Source organism: Pseudonaja textilis, chromosome 7 (assembly GCF_049901715.1).
Source record: "Pseudonaja textilis isolate UNSWEBS1 chromosome 7, rPseTex1.2, whole genome shotgun sequence".
Taxonomy (NCBI): domain Eukaryota; kingdom Metazoa; phylum Chordata; class Lepidosauria; order Squamata; family Elapidae; genus Pseudonaja; species Pseudonaja textilis.
The window spans coordinates 25,071,747-25,092,276 of record NC_141996.1 but is presented as its reverse complement, the minus strand read 5'-3'; the positions used below and the strand labels follow the sequence as shown (position 1 = coordinate 25,092,276).

The 20,530-nt window shown below is 34.7% G+C and overlaps 1 protein-coding gene across 2 annotated transcripts in view; it reads left to right on the top strand.

The window, feature by feature from the left end:
* The window catches only part of UPK1B (uroplakin 1B), a 29,143-nt gene extending 9,657 nt beyond the window's left edge, over window positions 1–19,486 (top strand). The window contains exons 1-8 of one of the 2 annotated variants that reach the window (XM_087937270.1): window positions 1,376–1,627; window positions 2,113–2,200; window positions 4,794–4,994; window positions 11,162–11,236; window positions 11,772–11,894; window positions 13,153–13,332; window positions 14,860–14,943; window positions 17,234–19,486. In XM_087937270.1, coding sequence (XP_087793396.1) covers window positions 2,132–2,200; window positions 4,794–4,994; window positions 11,162–11,236; window positions 11,772–11,894; window positions 13,153–13,332; window positions 14,860–14,943; window positions 17,234–17,284 — 783 coding nt within the window. In that variant the 5' untranslated portion in view covers window positions 1,376–1,627; window positions 2,113–2,131 and the 3' untranslated portion in view covers window positions 17,285–19,486. Of the gene's footprint in view, window positions 1–1,375; window positions 1,628–2,112; window positions 2,201–4,793; window positions 4,995–11,161; window positions 11,237–11,771; window positions 11,895–13,152; window positions 13,333–14,859; window positions 14,944–17,233 lie in introns of those variants that run through there. The other variant, XM_026708834.2, reaches the window with a different exon arrangement.
* Window positions 19,487–20,530: the final 1,044 nt, after the last annotated feature.

Sequence of the window (20,530 nt, the reverse complement as noted above, 5' to 3'; positions counted from 1 at the left end):
AGCAAAAGATCAGACAAAATTTCTTGTAATACGTTGACCAGTAAGCTGATTACTTATAGACTGCAATAAAGTGATTACATAGTTGGCTTACAAAACACACTCAGAGAGTATACTTCAATGGTTATCCATAAAATTGGGAATAGTATTAGGTGGTATGCCACAACAATTAATTTTATGTCTGACTGAGGAGAATACTTATCAAATTTGCAGATGATTCAAATTCAGGTAAGGTAGAACATAGAAGATAGAATAAAAATTATAGTTTAGAAATAACAGAAGAAAATACAACAGATATATGTGCAAAGTTCACAGTTAAAAACAACAACAAAATCAAATGTCCAAGTATAAGATGGCAGCCATCTGGTACACCAACTGTGCATGTGAAAAAAATTGTGGATGTAGTTTTCTGCAATTGAATATGATCCAGCAGTGTCACATAACTGGAAAGAAGACACTCAGTTTGCATCAAGAGAAGCATAGTCTCCAAATTACAGGTAGTAATCATTCCAGTCAGTCCTGCTTTGGTTAGACTCACCTTGACTAGTGAGTCTTCCCCCACCTCCAATTTGGGACACCATATTTCATCTTGAAAAAAGGATGATTGACAAGAAACATGATAGAACTCTTTAAATATCTGAATGAATATCACATTAAAGAGAGGTGTTTTTCTCTCTTATCAAAGAGTATAAGATACAGTTGTTAGATTTATGTTACACAAAGGCAGAATCCAACATTTAGTTGGATTTATGTTACATGGAAGCAGAATCCAACTAAATGTACATAAATCTTCAGAAATGGCAAAATTGACCTATTTGATCAGGGATGAAACATGTTCTTTTATAAAAAAAAAAGAGTGGAATCCTTTTATGATATTTTGCTATAAAAAAATGAAATGGTGATTTCTAAGTTTGCAGATTTAAAAAGGATGAAAATGAGATAGAAGGGATGTAATCTGAGAGATGGATAATATGTTGGTCTGTAAGTGCTGTAAAGAACATTGGAAGTAACTTTTTTGTCTTTTTCTTGTCGTCTTTATTTGTATTGCTTTTTCACACTTTTTTTCTTTTTCTTAGCTCTTTTTTATATATGTTTAACCTTTATCGATGTAAAAATTATTTTTTTAAAATTATATTTAAGCAATAGATTTATTGAAAGTATAAGAAGGAACCAAGGACTGTGCAATGTAAAAGGATATTCACATTCCCCGCATCTCATAACTAAAAATAAACAAGAGCACCACACTTCATCCATACAAATATCACTGAATTTCTCTTCTAGTAGTCATATTCCTGCAAGTACGTAAGAGAGAATGGTAGAGAGGGTGTGTAAATTCCATAGAAGATACTAAAGACTGGAATGCAAAGCAGAAAGTTTCAGAACTTTAAAACATTCAACTGGAATGTTACTTTCCTAGTCTCCCTTGTTCTAGCTGCAACCGGCTCTTTGAATTATTTTCTGAGCCGGTTCCATAACAGGGGCTGCAACAGAGTTTCTGATGGGTGTGACTTTCTCACCCAAAAAGGTTGAATCAGGCTTGCTGTAGGCTATTTGCTATAAAATAGGAAATAACATTTTCAACATTTTCATGAAGCAGAAGCTGTAGCCTAAGGTTGAAGGAACCTCCCAGGTAGGTGTGAGAAGCTATGAAAAATCTCGCTCATTGTCTTCCTAGGAGTGATATAACATGCAAGTAATGTGATTATTTTAATCCTACCACAAATAATCAGGTGAAGAAATGAATTATGAGTTGAAGCATGTAGAATGGATTATGTCAAAATTCAACTGAGGTAGAAATACAAATATTTTCTTAAAATACATTATGTGTTCAAAAGCTTAATCAATTCCTAAGTAATAATTCCCACCTCAAAAGTTAATAAAACATTTTATATGACACATGGCTTTCTTTGAATAGGTGTTCTTCCTGTACAATTAAAAAAAGTTATTGTAGAGACTGTAGGATCATTTTGTTGTGATTTTTAAAATCTTTGAAACTTTTTATTACAGCCTGGAACATAGCTGAAGATTGTATGGCTTTCAGGGTTCAAAAGAGGAGGAAAAGACAGCACTTTTGAAAGAACTTGCAGTGTTAACACATGTATAATTCCTTTCTAGATTGACTTGCCAATTGAACATGGCAAAAGGAGATACTGGTGTTCGATGCTTTCAGGGCTTACTAATTCTGGGAAATGTTGTCCTAGGGGTAAGTAACTTAGCAATGGCTTCTTCAAAAATATACCACTGTCTAGGTTCACACAATATTAAGCCACGATTTTGAAATTAATAGTTAGCTTTGTAAACTACAGTTAGTTGCAATGATATATCACGCTAAACCCTAAATTCTGTTTTAGAAACTGCAAAGATTCAGTTATACAACAAGCCAAATCCAACCCAACAAATTATACTCTGGTTTAGTTGAATGCTTGAATATAGTCATTCCCTTGTAAATTATTAATTGTAGTATGTAGTTGTAGTATGAAGGGTTTACAAAGTTAGCAATGGACACTAGAACACAGTGGAGGGGGTTTTTAATTTTTTTTTTCACTACATGCAGTTATTTACAACAGGGATAAACCACACAGTTCTGATGTCAGGTTTTGCTCCCAGGTTTCCCTGTGATGACTTTCCCCATCTATCTCTTCTCCTTCCTCCTCTTCCGTTTCTGTCGCAATCCCTTGTTTCTGGGCTTGGTAAGAGAGAAAAAAGAAATGACTGAACTGGACTGGACTGGGATTAGTGGAATGTACTCCGTGTTGCCTGACTTTTTTCCAGTTCAGCTGAACACTGATGTTGCAGGAAGAATATCTCTTCTGTCCAGTTTTTCCCAAACCAGGGCTTCTCTACTGGCAGCTGATTCCCCTTTTTTCCTCCAGGGTCTTAGACTTGGCTGAAGCCACCAACTGCAACCAGCCAGATCCCTCCTTTCCCTGCTGAGTTGTGGATCTTCAATGGAGCTTGTTCCTCTGGACCTTTACTTCCATATTTCCAGGGAGGCCATTCTTGAACCATTGCTTTCCTTTCCCTAAACAACAATCAATACGTGCCTAGAAGTTTCACTTCACTTTCCAACTTCTCTCTAGCCTTTCTCCCTTTCCCTTCTTTGTTCACTCCAATTTAAAACTGTCTCCACTCTACATTCCCTTCTCTCGCTTCAATTTTGGGTTACATTGGCAGCATGTCCTGTAGCAACTGAGATGTCTGCTTCAGATTCAGATTAACAGAGTTGGAAGGGATCTTGTAGATCATCTAGTCCAATCCCCCACTGAAGCAGAAAACCCTACATTATTTCTGACAGATGGCAGTCCATCCTCTTCTTGAAGGCCTCCAGTGATGAAGCTCCCACAACTTCTGAAAGCAACTTCTGTTCCATCAGTTGATTGTTCTCACTGCCAGAAAATGTCTCCTTATTTCCAGGTTGAATCTCTCCTAGATCAGGTTCCATCCATTGTTCCTTGTCTGGCCTTTAGTGCTTTGGAAAACAACTTGACACCCCCCCCCCCTCTCTGTGGCAGACCCTCAAATATTGGACTACTGCTGTCATGTCTACCCTGGTCCTTCTCTTCACTAGACTAGCCAAGTCCGGTTCCTGCAACTGGTCATTGTATGATAGGAGCTAAGCAAAAGGCGAGAACAAAAAAAAAAGAAGATACAAATTGCAAAATATACTCTTTTTTTTTACAAGTGAATTACAAAGAAGGTCTTCCGGGGAGGGAGGGGAAAAATTTGTCTCATCAGAAACTCCAAACGGGGCATCTCTTAATCTTTTTGTTCTACAGAGACTTCAATTCAGAGTTTCATTTAATCTTGGATGGAATATGTAGTTATCACAACAGGTTGTCAGCCCTGGGTCTGCTTCCCCAGAGTTCTAGTACCAAAGCCCTCTATATCTCACTGTCCCAATGAAATTGCCCACTCAAAATCTCCCCACACCACCCCTGGCTAGCAACCAGGTCATCTCATCAGGCTTCCTAATTCAGCAGCTGCCTTTTAAGGCTAAAGCTGCTTCCCCCCTCCGCCCCTTTTTCTCACTCTTTAATCTGGCTCATGCCAACAGAACAGCAGCCATACTAGGCTATAAAATCCATATACTGCACATAAACATTGAATGTAGAAAACATTCTTATTCATTTATTTTTATTATTGCACTTTATAAATGTACGTCTTTAGTTTAAGTTGCATGTTAGAATTAGGAGTGTGTGGCTGTCTCTATGTACGTATGTGCTTGGATGTATGCATTTCCCAATTCAGCATTACTTTGAAATCTAAAAAATGCAAATGTGTTTTTCATTTGTGGAGACAAGAATAATGGCAGAAAGAATGCCTATTGTGAATGAAAAATAACTTGTCTGTTTTCTTGTTTAAAAAAACAAATAGAAAATGTCTTTGTCGAATAACAGTATACAAAAGTAGTCAAATAAAAGTATACAAAAGTAGTATTAATTCTAAAAAGTAATAAGTGAGAGGGAAAATACAATTGGGATAAGAATCATGTGACCAACATAATGGCTGGTAAAAAGAGATTGGCATCAGTTTGAGGAAACATCGTTTTCCGTTCAAAGGAATCCAGAACTGAAGCAAACGCTTGGAAGCTGGAAAAATGGAAGCTATGCAAAATATTTGTAATCCTTACAGTCACAAATTTATATAAGTATTTTTTGATCTGGAGTATCCTTTTTATGAAAGAAAGAAGTGTGAGAGTCAAATGGGGTATCCGGTTTGGCTCAGATTTTTGCCTTCCAAACAAATGCAAAAAATTAGAGAATGTTCTGGAATGACTTGTGTCTCTCTGGTTTCAGTGTTGTGGCCTTGCACTCATGGCTGAATGTATATACTTCGTGTCTGATCATCACACCCTATATCCATTGCTGGAAGCTACAGACAATGATGATATCTATGGTGCTGCCTGGATTGGGATCTTCACCGGTTTCTGTTTCTTTTGTCTATCTGTTCTTGGTATTGTTGGTGTCATACAGTCAAGCAGGACTATGCTATTAGTGGTAAGTATGTAGCAACAAAAGAAATACTGCTAGCTGTATATCTTGGTATATTCTTGTGGGTTTTGCACAAAGGGATTTCTAAAACAGTGATAATACCATAGGAGACAATAATGAATAGGTTGTCAAGGAAATACTGTGATTGCAGAGTTTCAGAGACTGAAATCATTATATGTGCTGGCACTTCTTGCACAAATAAAAATTACTGACAGTTTTAGAAGTAGAAACTTTTTGGTTAAAGGTATTTTTGCATAGTTTGCTGTCAATCACTATGACATGAATAAAAAAAAGAAAAATATTTTTTTCTAGTTCTTCATTTTTGCCATTTTAAGATGAGGCTCTTATCAAAGGGATTATAGCCACATTTCTTTAGAAAGAAAATCCATTCAGTGCAATTAAAAATTAAAGTTTTTGATTGGTATATTTATGCAAGCAAATAGGGCAAGAGGAAAGTGGTTATGATCAGAACTGCATATAGTAGCTACATAATTTTACAATAGTCTTGACCTAGTGGCTGGAGGGCTATCATGATCTATAGACAAATAAAAAATAGTTTCAAAACCAATCCAAGAAAGATGGAGCAGTTGTTAATTCAGAACCCAATGGACTGTAGGACTCTACTAGCTTTAATTCTCAAATTTAAAATATGAGGTGAAATGGTTCCTCTTGAAATCACAGATCCCTGACTAGGAAATCTTTGCCCAGTTTCAGCTGATGCATCCTTTGTGGTCTTACCTGGAATAGGATGTCCCAAGAATATGTACTCATCTAGATTACTGTAATTCTTTCAAAATGAGCTTGTACTTGAAGAATATCCAGAAATTTCAGCTGATCCAAAATGCAATAGCCCACATGCATCATGCTTTGTTTTGATACTGCACATTATACCCTTTCTGCAAGAGTTGCAATGGTTAACAGTCTATTTCTGAGTGCAATTCAGAGTGCAATTCACCAACTTTATCCCAATATGGTTTTACGGTTTTTCCAGATAAATTCTGAAAATCCAACCTGAATATTGAAAAAATACCTGCAAGGGTTCTTATCTACTATGAGCATGACTGGAGGAGCATTATGGTGGTCATCTCCTTTTTTAAAAAATCTTTATTGATCATATTTTCACAATTAAAAACATATTTCCACTAATTACAGCATGTTCATAATGGTGTTCCTAAATATGTATGTTATTATTAAGTATTGTTACAATTATTTTTACATTCCATTTAAAGCATATATTCATACATGTACAAAATTATTTACATAGTTATACACAATGTTATTTCATCTTACCATAACCTTTCTTTCCTTTATCTACTTTTTGTCTACCTTCTAACCAGTTACACCATAGGTTCCAAATTTCATGGTACTCTGTTTCTTCTTTCACTTCATTACCATCAATAGCCTATCCATCTGTGCATTCTAAAACCTTTTTTATTATCATGGTATTGGAAAGAATATTATCACATTTCCAATTCTGGGCACAGGCAATTCTTGCCGCAGTTATTATATGGAATATGTTATATTGATTTTTTTTTTTTTGCCAATTTTATCTCTTAATATACCCAATAGGAATATATCTGGTTTCAATTCAATTTTCTGTTTTGTAATTTCTTCAAGCCAATTCTTAATTTTGAGCCAATAATTCTTAGCTTTAGGGAAAGTCCATCACATATGGAAAAAAGTTCTCTGTTCATGATCACATTTCCAACAGTTTGCTGAACTATTAGGGAAATATCTTAGCCAAACTTGCTGGAGGTAAGTGCCAGCGATAGAACATTTTATACAAATTTTCTTTATATGCTGCTGATAATGTTAATTTGTAATTTATTTCCCATAATTTTCCCAATCTCCCAAATTAAAGCTATAGCCAAAATTCTTCACCCAAATTATCATGGTCTCCTTCTTCCATTGGAATCTTAAGAGATACATTTTAGTAATCATTTTTCCTCTATCCCCTGTAATATTTTATCTAATTCCTGTTGATCTTTGTAAACTCCATATTCTTCTATATCTTTTTTATATCTTCTATATATCTTTTTATATCTTCTATATCTTGTTTGGATTTTTAAATATGGGGTGGTCATCTCTATTGCCTTCTCTCCTATGGAATATCCTGCCTCCCATTCTTATGGCCTTATAGAAAGTTGTCAATATGTGGCAATTCCAGAAAACTTTTGGGGATAGATTATGAACCTATCAACAGCAGAATTAACATTATATGAATATGTGTAATATTGTATCTATATCTGTATCAGCCTATATCTCGATATAGATATGCACATTGCACACACATGATAATATATACATACACATACAGCCCAGAAGCCAAATGAACTGAAAAACTGGATGGATGGATGGATGGATGAATAAACAGGACACTTTTCTATATACTTTTACAGCTTTCCTATACAATTTTAAGAAACAGAGAAATCCATTTCTATCATAACATTATTCTCAAAGTAGAATATAAACCGTATTCCGACAGATACAGTATGAAAGATGCACATATCATAAAACATGTATGCTAATATTCTTGCAATACTTTCATATTGCAAAAAAAGAGTTTAAATGCTAAATTACTGAATGTATGTTCACTTCTCATTTATACAAAAACTGACAGGTAGTGAAGAAATTTATAAATGAAAGAAAAGCATGATTTTGTGAGACAAAAAGAAATAAAAAAATTGTCACAGAACAAAATTAGTGCTAAAAATCCTGGATAAACAATTCCAAAAGATCCTAAACGGAGAAAGATTTAATCCCACACACTGTTTAAAAAAAAGGCAAATTATTCTGAAATGTATAAAAGTCAAATTGGAAGTGACCAGGAAAAGCTTGGACTCTTAATAGACGCTTGGAGAAGCTTGGACTCTTAGGAAAATAACCTTTTTACAAACAGCAGGATTTAGTAATTCCTCAATAGCACCTGAAGTAAATTCCAATTACACATAGCCTGTTCTGATTTGACATTCAAAGTATAAAGAAACTACAGCTTAGCAGAATTGTAAAGTACTGAAAAAGTACTTTAGAAAAATAGTCTGGCATCTTGAGATTAGCAATGAAGTCATTATTATGGGAGACCTTATCTTACTTTCCCCCCAAGATTTTTTAGAAATAAATATAGATAGTTACAGGGTGTTGAAATGGATTCAAATGTTAATGTAACAGTAATTTCAGAAGAAATAGACCATTTTTCCTAGGCTGAAGTCTGCCGATATTGCCTAAAGCAGCTCTAGAGCTGTGACAATTTATTGCAGATATATTATACAAAAGTAAATGCTTCTGGTATGCAATTTCAAAGATCAAAAGTTAATAATCTTTACAGTAGATTATATTATACGGACAAGATATGTCTAAATACAGACTCATAAAAGAATATTTTATGTGCCATCAATTCACTGTTGACTCTTAGTAACACATTTAACATTTAGGAATATGAAATCTGAAAAATGATCGTTATGTTTTTCAATTAAGAGAAGAAATAGGAAGATAAATTTATTTATAATAGATATTTCATATAAAATATCTAACACATTATATAAAACTTTTATTTTAAGGCCACAGGGTGATGAAATTATGACTTAAAAGTTTTAAGGTGTTGAATTTTATTGGAATTCTTAGTGCAGAATGGCTTTTAAGCTTTAGTAAATTAGTAAGAACTAAGTTGAAGATTATTAATAGTAAACTTACACTGCAGTAAAGTTGTACTACATATAAACTTCCTAGTGTATGTTAAGCAGAGCACTACACAAAGCTAGTTGTATGGCAATGCCCAGCTAGTTTTTAATTTTTGTGAAAATATTTTGCAAAAAAATGGGAGAATCATTCAGCAGACTTTGGCATAAACCCTCCTATTGATTTTATGTTCAATTTTCTTTAGTCATAGAAACTGATGCACTATAAGACTGATTGAGTTTTTATTGGTAACAGCAAGGTTTGTTATTTCAAAACATCAGAAAATGGATGCATTTAAAATGGTCTTAAAAGGATGGGAAATAGCTTTACCTCAAATCATTAGCACTTCAATGAAGAGTTTTGAAGGACTATATAAATTGGGACAGATACAGCATATTGAAGTTTGGGCATCATTTCTTAAGTATATTAATAAAGCTGTTCCTAAGATTATCCTTCTGTGCAGAAATTTCATTCTGGGGTGAAATATTTACACAAATCTTTCTCATTTCCACTTAAGATGACAGAACATCAAGTCTATTTCCCTTTTTTATTCCTTTTTCTTTGTTGCAGTTTCCTCTTTTTTTAAGGTAGGGCTGCTTAACGTTTTTTTCCCCCTCAGACTTTAGATTTGTTAGTTCAACAAAATGTGAGTTCAAAAGATGTTACATTTTGAATGGTCAATCTAATTCTGTTTCGCTGTTCATAAGAAAGTTACTTCAAGAACTAATGGTGAAAAAAAATCCTCTGGCATTGTAATACCTATAATTTGGAGAAAATTAGTATTAGAATTCAACGTATGAGAGTTTTTAGGTTTTACAAAATGCAGTGAATAGATTACACAGAATACCGTGCAGACCAGGCTTCAATAAAGATATCAATAAGAACATGTTGACATGGATTTTGCAGGTCATACTGTCCTAAAAGTGCAAAAGGTTCTCACAGTATATATTTGCCAGATAATCTCTGGAATGATTTATTACTTGTATAATAAACAGCATTATTTGGTGGATAACATAATCAAAGAATGCTACAGTTTGCAAGTGGATATTATTTTTAATAGACAGGTTAATGAATGGATTTGTATATTTGGGAGCTCCTGAATTGTTTACAAGAGGAAAAGCGTATCATTTTGCAGGTGTGATTTGAAGTAGTTGTAGATCAAACATGATTTGGAGCACATTATTTCCAGCCCATATTACTGGCAAAGGAGAATATGCTGTGCAGAGAGTTCAGTAAACAACTTGTTACTCATTTGTGGCCCTATTGTTAAGAATCTGGTTCATCCTGAGAACTGAATTCATAAAGCAGTCAGTAGTAAGGGCTAAGTTTGGAAGAAGGGAGATAAAATAACATGTGAAGATTATGTTGTTATTTCAACTACTGGTTTACTTTGGACACCACTCTTGTTAATTAGATTGATTGTTGTTGTTTTTTATTATGACATGCTATGGTTAAGCACCCAGTTGGATTGCTCTTCCTTGATATTGAATTTGCATGAATACAGGTAGTCCTTAATTTATGACCAGAATTGGGAGCAGAAATTTGAATTTCTTGTTAAGTAAGGCAGTTGTTAAAGGAGTCACACCTACTTTTATTACATTCTTTGTCATGGTTGTTAAGCAGTTGTTAAATGAATCCTGCAGTCATTAAGTAGATCCAGCCTACCTTCAGCTTCCCCATTGCTTGCTGGAAACCAGCTGAGAAAGTTGCACATAATAATCATATCATCCCAGGATGCTGCGACTATCATAATTACATGCTGGTTGCCAAGCACCAGAATTTTGATTGTGTGATCATGGGGATGCTACGACAATCATAAGTGTATGGGCCAGTTGCAATTAACTTTTTCACCAAATGATTGTTTTTAAGTCAAAGAAAACCTGTATATTCTCAGTATCGCAAATTAATGCTAACAAGAAACTGTGGCTGGATTGTTTAGTGGAGTAATTAAATGTCCATCATTCTGTTTGCTGCCTTTAAATTTTTGCAAACAAAAGGAACAAAAAGTTTTTAAAGATTGTCAATTCAATACCACCTAACACAGACCCCAAAGTTGGTTGGTGAGTCCTAGTCTTAGTTCCGTAACTGGTGTACAACATGTTAACAGGAGTAGAACATTCTCAAGAATAGTGCATATTCATGGAACTTGCTCCTAGGAAAAATGTAGCTGGGTCCTCTTCTGTGCTGTTTTAGAAAAGGAATTGTAGGATTCTTGTTTTATTCTTGCTTTAATTCCATCATTTCTTAAATTGCATTTTGCAGCCAATGTGACTTTTTCAGTAGAAGTCTATGAACAATGTATGAACAAATAATTTAGCTGAAAGTTGCTTGAAAAGCCATTCATGTTTAGTTTGAAAGCTTTTAATTCTGGCAAATTAAAGGAGGAAGAAACAGAAGGAATAAAACAGATTTCAGTGGAGGGGTGTTATAGCACTCAATTTGAGATTGAAGTGTATCAAATGTTCTTTGTGACATGTGTTTTGTTCGTTTGTCTTTAGTACATCATCCTGATGATGATTGTCTTTGCCTTTGAAGTGGCCTCTAGCATCACAGCAACAGTGCATCGGGATTTCGTGAGTATTATGCCAGTGATGTGTCTGTTCTCTCAGATGCTCTTAATTCAGTGTAGAGGTTAAAAGGGGAGGGATTAATTTCTGCAAACATGTTGAAGGTCTGGCAGCACCTTTATATGGTATGAACAAGCTTTTAATTCATTATTTTAATCTAAGGGAAAGAAAATCTTTCTACCACAACTGTGGGCTGGAGAATTTTATTTGTTTGTTGACTAGAGTCTCTTCATTAGCAAATAGATTTCAGTGATATGATCACTTTTTTTAAAAAAAAAAAAGAAGCTTAATTACATATGAATTCCTTAAAGTTAGTCAGTGAAGTAGTCTACCCAAAACTGGAATGTGTGGGTTAAGCTTGTGTGAATGTTATTTACATTAGTTAGCATGTACTACTGGAGGAAAACAATTAATTTTAATTAATTTTTTTAAAATCTAGGATGTATTTGCTAGATGTTACCAAGGACGTGACTTCTGATTTTATGGAGTATTCTCCAGATAGGGGGGAAAGCTCACATTTGTTCCTTTTATTACCACTTAGCTTACAACTGAACTTTTCTTGAGGCAAATGTTGGAAAAATACCAGAATCCAGACCCAATCAACAATGATGACAAATGGAAGAGTGACGGTATTACCCGAACATGGAATCGTCTCATGTTGCAGGTAAGAATATTGTACTATTTTGAGACTAATTCTTCACTCTCATTTAAGAATATTTTTAAGATTGTGACACTGTTAGCATGAAAGTCTGGGGGACTGTGGGAAGCAGATGGAGGAGAAGTTCAGTTTGTGCGAAAAGACTCATCGCAGACCAGACCGACAGATTACGGGAAAGACACATTTCAAAGAGACTTTAGATTACCACCTAAAAAGTTGGTCTTACAGTTTTCAACTTTGTGTTTTATAGCATTTAAGACATTGTTTTGAAATCTATGTTATTTTTACTGCTTGAGCTTGACAACAATGTGGAGTTTAAAAGAAAGGGATTGCCGCTATAATTCTATCACACGTTATTCCAATTGAGTGGAAAGGTCATTTAAAAATGAGCACACATAGGATTATAAATTGCTTATAGTACATCACTATCCACAATTTCTCATCAGCTTGAATCTTCACTTATTGTTTTGCTTAGTACTTTGAAGACTACAAACGGCATCTTCAGACATTCAAATAATGTAAGCCTGGCCAATGGATAAAAACATGCTTAGAAAATATACATAGAGAAACCCCAAAGTGGAATTATAACTACATTTGATAGAATGTGATTACAATGCATATAGAATAAAAAGTCTTGATCTCAGGGATTATTGACAAACAGAGTTACAGTACTTTAAGGACTACGTTATGTATTTATTTCTGACCCAGCTTTATTATTTTTATAGATAACTCAAGGCAGCAAACATATCTAATATGTCTTCCTTCTCCTATTTGAGCTTTTGATTTATTTGTTGTATGCACTTGCACAATCTATGAAATCTGTTCTGAATAATTGTCATAATCTATCAATTTATTCTCTTGACATTAAGCAACATTTTTGTATGAATTTGACTAAAAGTAATGTGATGACGCAGAGTTAGCTCAAAATTTGGAGAGCTTTTGAAAAATGTAAACTACTTTTTTCCCCCATTGATATGATTTCATTCTGCATTGTAATATCCGGTAAATTATCTATCTGAGGAAATCAGAGTTCCTTGATGTGCTTTTTGTATTCCACCCAGTTCTGTTACATTCCAACAATTTTCAATGTTTTTATAATGTGAAACATTGTAAAATTGATGCTGGTTCATTGGATGTAAATCATTTCACACATTTTTGGTAAGAAAGTAAATTGACTGAAATTTATTTCATTTTTTTTTTTAATGACAAGTGTAATGCCCTATTATTGCACCCCAACAAATGCATTTTTTCTTCATAAATCCAGCATCAATGCTGTGGTGTGAATGGTCCAACCGACTGGCAAACATACACCTCCACTTTTCGGACAGTGAACAGTGATGCAGATTTTCCCTGGCCACGACAGTGCTGTGTTATGGATCCTCTTGGAAAAGCAATTAACTTGGATGGCTGCAAATTAGGGGTGCCTGGCTATTACCATACGACAGTAAGAATTTCTTCTTTTTTTTTTTTTCAGCAATCAAAACACTCATTTATATTTGTCTTCTCTGAAATGTTAATCGGGTGCTCAATGCTAGCAATATTTTCTCCCAGTGTGATGGGCTGAAGTCTTCCTTTTCTCCTTGTGTTCCCTGTTTTACACCATCCCCCCAGTAGGTAGTATGTCAGAAAAGAACAGTCCTACCATAAGATAAAATGAAGAAGCTATGTTAAGCAGCAATTCAGGGCAGCTGTTAACTAAAATAAGTCAGTCTCTAACATTCTGTCTTCCCAACCCTTCAACAAGAGCAGTTGCTTCATGGGCACTAAGGCATGGAATTCTCCAGAATGGCCTACTACTGCTAGCTACCCTACGCCATTATTTTAAGGCAATTCTCAGGAAAATCCAGACATGGCTGTTGCAGCCATCTTAAAATGTGTCAGTCTGAGGATACTAATCAACTGTTAGTAGGAAGAAAAGTAGTGGCACTACTGCTTCTGGAGAAGGAGTGTGGAGAAGGAAGTGGAAATAGAGCATAAATTACATTTTCTGGGGCTGCTGCTACTTATTAAAGCTAAAGACTTAATCTTGATCATAATTATACAAATTCAACAGCCTGAAATATTATTGATTGGTATAATGCCATTTCTTCATCACCCTGCTAGATCTACTGGCCTACTGTTATTTGATTAAAATGTGAGGGGATGGACTACTGTGATAATCTTAAAAACTAACACATTGATTATAGCATAACTTTAATAGACTTAAGTCCATTACTATCCACCTGATATCCTTCACTTTGTCAATTCTTTAAAATGGGATTCCTCCATTTCAATCTGGATAATCACATCAATGATTTTAGTGACTTTTAACCGCATCAGTACAGCTGTTTGAGAATAAATTTACTTTGAAAAGATGGATGCTAAAATTCTAATGAATTTTTATATAATTGCTTTAGTTATTGCTCAGTCCCTTGTTGGACTGATGAAGTTAAAGATATTGTATTTCCAGAGAAATCTCCTCATCTTCCAACCTGGAAGTGTGTTTTCTCTTTTTTTGCTTGATGACATACTGTTTTACTTATTTGCAAATATTAGTATACATACTATTTTTAATGATTCCCACATGTTGGCATTTTTTGGCTCATACATATTTAGTTTTCAAATCTGACTTAAAAATATCTGTGTAAGAATCCATAAACATTTTTGCACAAATTTCAATCTAAAATGCACATTTTTGTATGGACTTTTGTTAATGTATACATAGTTTGCAAACAATTTCCCTGAATACATTGTTTTACCTCCCACACACACTTTTGGGCACATATTTATTGGTTGCAAGCCATATTGCACAATTCTGGAAACTGCCAGTATTGACAAGTAAGTTCATTCTAGTTCCATATGAATCAGGCAGGTACAAGTTCACATTAAAACTTGCCTGTAATAATTTATATCAATCCTTCTTTTGAATTAAGGCTTAGCAACTAGATCTATGTGCTTGTAGCTGAACCTCTTCCTATTTATTTTCCCCTAGGGCTGCTATGAAACTATTGCTGGCCCCATGAACAGACATGCCTGGGGTGTTGCCTGGTTTGGATTTGCCATTCTGTGCTGGACTGTAAGTATCTAACAGAACTTCATTTGTTGGGCTTTAGGATTTAGTGTCTTTAATGTGCATTTTAGGGCTAATTTTAAGCTGTGCTCTTAACCTTTTACTTTTTTGTTCCTTTACTTTTTCATTTTGTTATCCATTCTCTTCGGAAAGGTTTGGTCCTGCTGGTGAATGTCTTTTCCTTTTCGTTTTTTAGCATTAAATTTTGTTTGTAAATGACTTCTATCAAAGACCTGCCTGCTTATACTGTTGTCACTAATGGTTGTGTGTAATTGAAGTTGCTTGGGTTTTAGCAAACCATCTCAAAAGTTTACAGCTTAATTGAGTCTCCAGTGTTTTGGGATTGAACTCACAGTTTTAATGTTGTGAGCCAGCTAAGGTCAGATAAGCCTTTCATAACAGGGAAAACTTGTTTGTAATGTACTGTATGACTTGTTTGTGCTGTCCTTCTTGGACACTTGCAATGGCTACCTGAGTTTACAGAGTCCCTTAACCAGTAAGACAAGCCTTAGTTTAAATATAAAATGACCTCTAGGAAGGCAATAAAAAGAATGTGAATAAATGCAGGAAGACTGGTTATCAGCAAATGAGAGGCATGTGAACAAACATGATGGGAACATGTCACCTGAATGACAGGCATAGTAGAATATTTAGGATGTTTAAATAATGTTGGAGTTGTACTAGGGATAGCCAGGCTGAACAGGAATATGAATTCTAAAGTTCATCAATAGGTTGAGGCAAGCTAGACAGTCTCTCTCACTCTCATCTTAACAAATACAGTGGTACCTCAGTACTCATCATTAATTGATTACGAGAGGCACAATGAATCCAAAAACAATGAGTATCAAACAAATGTATACAAAGTATAATGGCAGCTGATCCCAAGGTCTAGCTTGTGCATTGAGTACCACAAACAATGAGTACTAGAACAAAAGTATCATGTCAAAATCCATTGACTACCAAGTTCGATGAGTTTCAGAGCAGTTGAATACCAAAGTACCACTGCATTACAATACAATAATGGAGGAAGGAAAAGGAAGGGAAGAGAAGGGAAAGGAATCTTTTCTTAGTTTCCCAAATCTTATTCTTGAAGAAATTGGACACTGGTGTTACTCAAAAGTAGATCCAGAATCCTCTTTCCCAGTCTCTCCCTTTTACAATATGTTTGAATATGTGGGAATAGTTATGATAGCCCATCTTGGTCTATCACAAATAATCAGTTCAGATTTTTAATAAAGTGTGTTCTATGCCTAGGACAGGACTTTTAAAAGATTCTGAGAGGTCCAGCTCGGAATCTGGCTACTCCCCCCACCCCTTGTTTTTTTTTCCTTACTTTTCTTTTAGATGACATCAATGTAATATTTTTATCATTGTTTTCTCCTCATTGAGGAGAATTTAACTATAGTCAGGGCAATGTGGGAAATGTTGAAATCCTGAAGTAATTTTTCCTTTAACATTTAAACATATTTATTTTTTTCTGCCCTGATTAAACTATTGATTTATATATTCCAACCAATCAAACAGTGTTTTTCAAATTAGCCAACTCTCAGAATTCCCCATAATTTCTGCTAACAGAAATGCATTCTGGCTGGGGGATCTGGAGTCCACACAGCCCTGGCCAGTGTGTACAGACAAGACTAATTGCTTATCTCTCCAGCTTTGAAAAAGACCTTGCTCTGGTAGCCTTCTGGGCAGGGAAGCAAAAGCATATTCCTGGTCCCTTTTGAGCTTGGCTTGGCTTTCTCTACTGCTGGTTCAGGCACACCTAATGTTGGCATCTATAATTCAGAAAGGAATGTAGCTGTCAACAGGAAAAGTTTGTCACCTCTGCCCTAGACATTGCCACAGTCAGGCAGAAACATTCAAGGAAACAAAGTTGTCCTAAATTCCTGGGCAGTCTGAATATTTGTTTCTGTGCATACTTTTTGGCAGTGACTTTAATGGAAGCCTTTATGAGATTGCTCCTTTGACTGGAGAATTTTCCATAAAAAGAGGGAGACCTGAGAACCATTTTACTTGCAGAAGTTTTCATAGTTTTGCTGTCAGCCATGGTGCTTATTAAATTTATATATTTGTATTTCTGTATGGTAATAAAACCACCTTGGGGTTCTATGTTGAACACAATATATGCTTAATTCAGAGAGCTAGTTGTCCCACACCTAATTATACTGCTAGTACAAATTAACTACAGGCTGTTCTTCTATTCAATGGAGTTTTAAAGTTGAAAACCAAAATGTGCTGCATAAAAAAAGATGTTTGCAATAATTCTCCTTGAATTGTTTCCTTTTTTTTCCAGACTTGGGTGCTTCTTTGTACAATGTTCTATTGGAGCAGAATTGAATATTAAAGGTGTAATGGCCTCGCAAACTGTACTTCCTGCTTTTTTCCATAAATCTATATAGATTTTTTCCTTCTCCTGTTGAGTTATGACCATTTCTCAGAGACTACCTGGACAAGTCCCTAAAGTTTTCTTGGCAAGGTTTTTCAGACATGGTTTGCCTTTGGCTCTTTTCTAGAGTTGAGAGAAAGTGACTGGCCCAAAGTCACCAACTGGCTTTGCACAACTCATGGTCTCCACATTGGTAGCCTGATGCCTTAACTAGTACATTAAACTGGCATTCACAAATAGTTCATAACTGTATAATTTCTTTCTGTGGAATTTCTCAAGATGTCCCTTTAATCTTTGCTTCTGCCATTGCCTTAATTTCAGACGTTGTAGCTATAGTAATCACAAGGCAGGAAATTGGACTATTCTAGCTGTAACAATCAAGAACATGCTAAGACATAGCAATATATGAGAAAATGGAGGTAGAGTCTGTGGTGCTCTCTTGTTCGTTTGTTTGCCAATGTTTCATTACTCAACTACAGTAGGTAACATCCTCTGTGCCAATGAGCATTGGATTTGTTCCCTGTTTATATACAGCAGCTTGCCCTGGCTGTATTGGTGGAGCTGTGCTTTTTTCTTTGGAAGTTACTCTATTAGTTTGTTGATTAGATACATAGAGATAAACCACTTTTATATATCATTCAAAAAATCACTTTTACATATCATTCAAAAAAGATAATTAAAAAACTAAGAAGGAAACAAAAAGACTACAACCCATCATCTCCAGCATCCAAAACCCAATAATCAGGGACAAGACAAACAAGAGAGAAAACCATCTGCTCCATCACTCAAGGAGAAAACCACAGCCCTACCAACACTGGCAGAGCAAGCTACTATATATAAACAGGGAGAAAACCCCAAATGTATACTGATGGTGTTACCTATTTGGCTAATGAAACATTGGCAAGCAAGCAACCTGCCCAAAGAACACCAAGGACCTCATAGTTCAACCCTAAGTTACGTTTATTGTCTTTTATTGGAAATGGCTATTTTAAGAAAATAAAGTGTTGAACCAGTTGTTTGGAATGATTATCTAGGATTTTTTGCAGTATTTTTTGGCTACCTCTGATTACTGGTAAACACATACAATCCTCAATTTACCAATGTTTGATATGATCCCTAAATTATTTACAAGAGAGGATGACTTCTTAAAAGAATCAAACATAGAGGAACAACTATACTTGAAAACACATTGAATGCAAGAGATACCCTAACATTTTATTTGGATCTTGAATAAAATATATTTTGTTAGAATTCACGATGAAATCATATATATTATTTTAATATGAATGACTAATATATAGATGGCCAACCAATTACACAATCAATCTTTTGTTAACACATCAGATTGGCATATCACATTGTTGTGATATGCCTTGTACAGAGAATTGTAAGATGCAAACGATTTTCCATGAAATGTAAGCTCCAAAAAGAAATGTTTTCTGTATATTTTATTCCTGTTCAAATCTTTATTAATAAAGATTTTGTTTTTTAAAAATAAAATAAAGATGGTTAAGAGAATAGAATGTTGTCTCACATGTAACCCAAGTATATTGTTTGTACATTATAGTGATTGCTCTTATGCTTTCCTAAGCTGAAGAATTGGAATGAATGGTGTTTTTTTTAGTTAGTGGGAAATTTCAGTTATTGAGTCAAAACTGTGTCTTCATTTAAAAAAAACACAGTAAAGATAATCATGTTTCATAAGGGAATCTTTAACTGCAGGACCTGGATACTTAAGTATAATTTTTATATGAATTCAATGTATCAGTGTTAAACCACTTTTACCTATAATTTCATGAAATAACATTTGAATTTGTAAATTGAATATCATAGCTTTAAGACTTTCATTTTGTTTCCCAATGACCCAAATGAAGATTTTGCTGAGGGATAGAATGCACAAAAACACTTTCCACATATACTTTCTTCCACAATGCAAATGTGATGAAGAGGGGTAGGTTTAGAGGGCAGGGTCACATATTGCTCTCAAATTGCCCATGAATGAACATGCTGAAAGGGAAACTTCTACAATATATTAAAGAGTTTATTGGTTTTTTTTCTGGATTCACCATAACATTGATTATTCAGAGGATTACTCCAGACAGCAGATAAAAGGCACAAAGAAGATGTGTTAATTTTCAATAAAACAACCCAAATTAATAACTTCCTGTATGTGAACTGTTCTTTTCACACACTTTTGCATAAGCAGTAGCTGTTTTCTTAAGGCTATTCAACATTTCTGCAGTGGTTAAACAGGCAGTATAGCTGCTGGGTAAGTAGCTAAGTATTATTCCATACACCTAGGTGTTGCTACTAATGCTTGAGAGAGTTGCTGGTCTGACAAGTAACAAATTCCCTTGGATTCACAACATACTATCAGTACTCCCACACTTTAAGAAGTATTCAGCCTGGGGCAATTTAGGGAGAGTAATGGAAAAGAGCAGAAGATGGGAAAAACAAGTTCCATTGAGGAGAGACCGGAAGTCATCATTATACTTATCCTTTAAAATGCAAAATAGGAGGGGGGATAATAATTGGAAGAGATATTATTTTTTAAATACCTAAGGGGAGTTTGGTTTGGTTTGGTTTGATTTCACAGTGACACTAGCAACAAGGAAACAGTGTAGTTTATCATACACTGGATATGTTGAAGTAGAGACTGGGCAACCATTTAATAAGGGTTGTTTTAATTTGTATTACTGTATCAATTGAAGTCTATGCTTGTCCCTTTAAAATAGTCACTGATTTTTTTTTTCCCAAAGAAAGTGGTATCAGTTAGTATTGTGTATATTCACAGGTAAGTTAAAAATGTTAGGTTCCAAAACACACATCAAAAATTTGGTTTTGGTTAGCTGTTCTCTTTAGCATATACGGTAATGCTTTAAAAAAACATATCTATATTTGTTTATTTATATGCTGCCCATCTTGTGGCACATGGTGCACTCAATGATGAGTACATCTATTGGCAACTGACCTCTGGATTTTTAAAGAAAATAACATGAAAAATGCCCCATCCATGAATAAGCCAATTGTACAAATTAAAACATTTTTAAAAAATCTATGGATGAATCATTTTTCATATTTTATTTAAAATTCTAGAGTAGACTTATCCATGCGTATATATGGCATTTATAAAGCAATTATAATGAATTCTTTACAATGACTGAAGAATGCGAACATAGCAAAATTCTGACTAAAAATATTTTC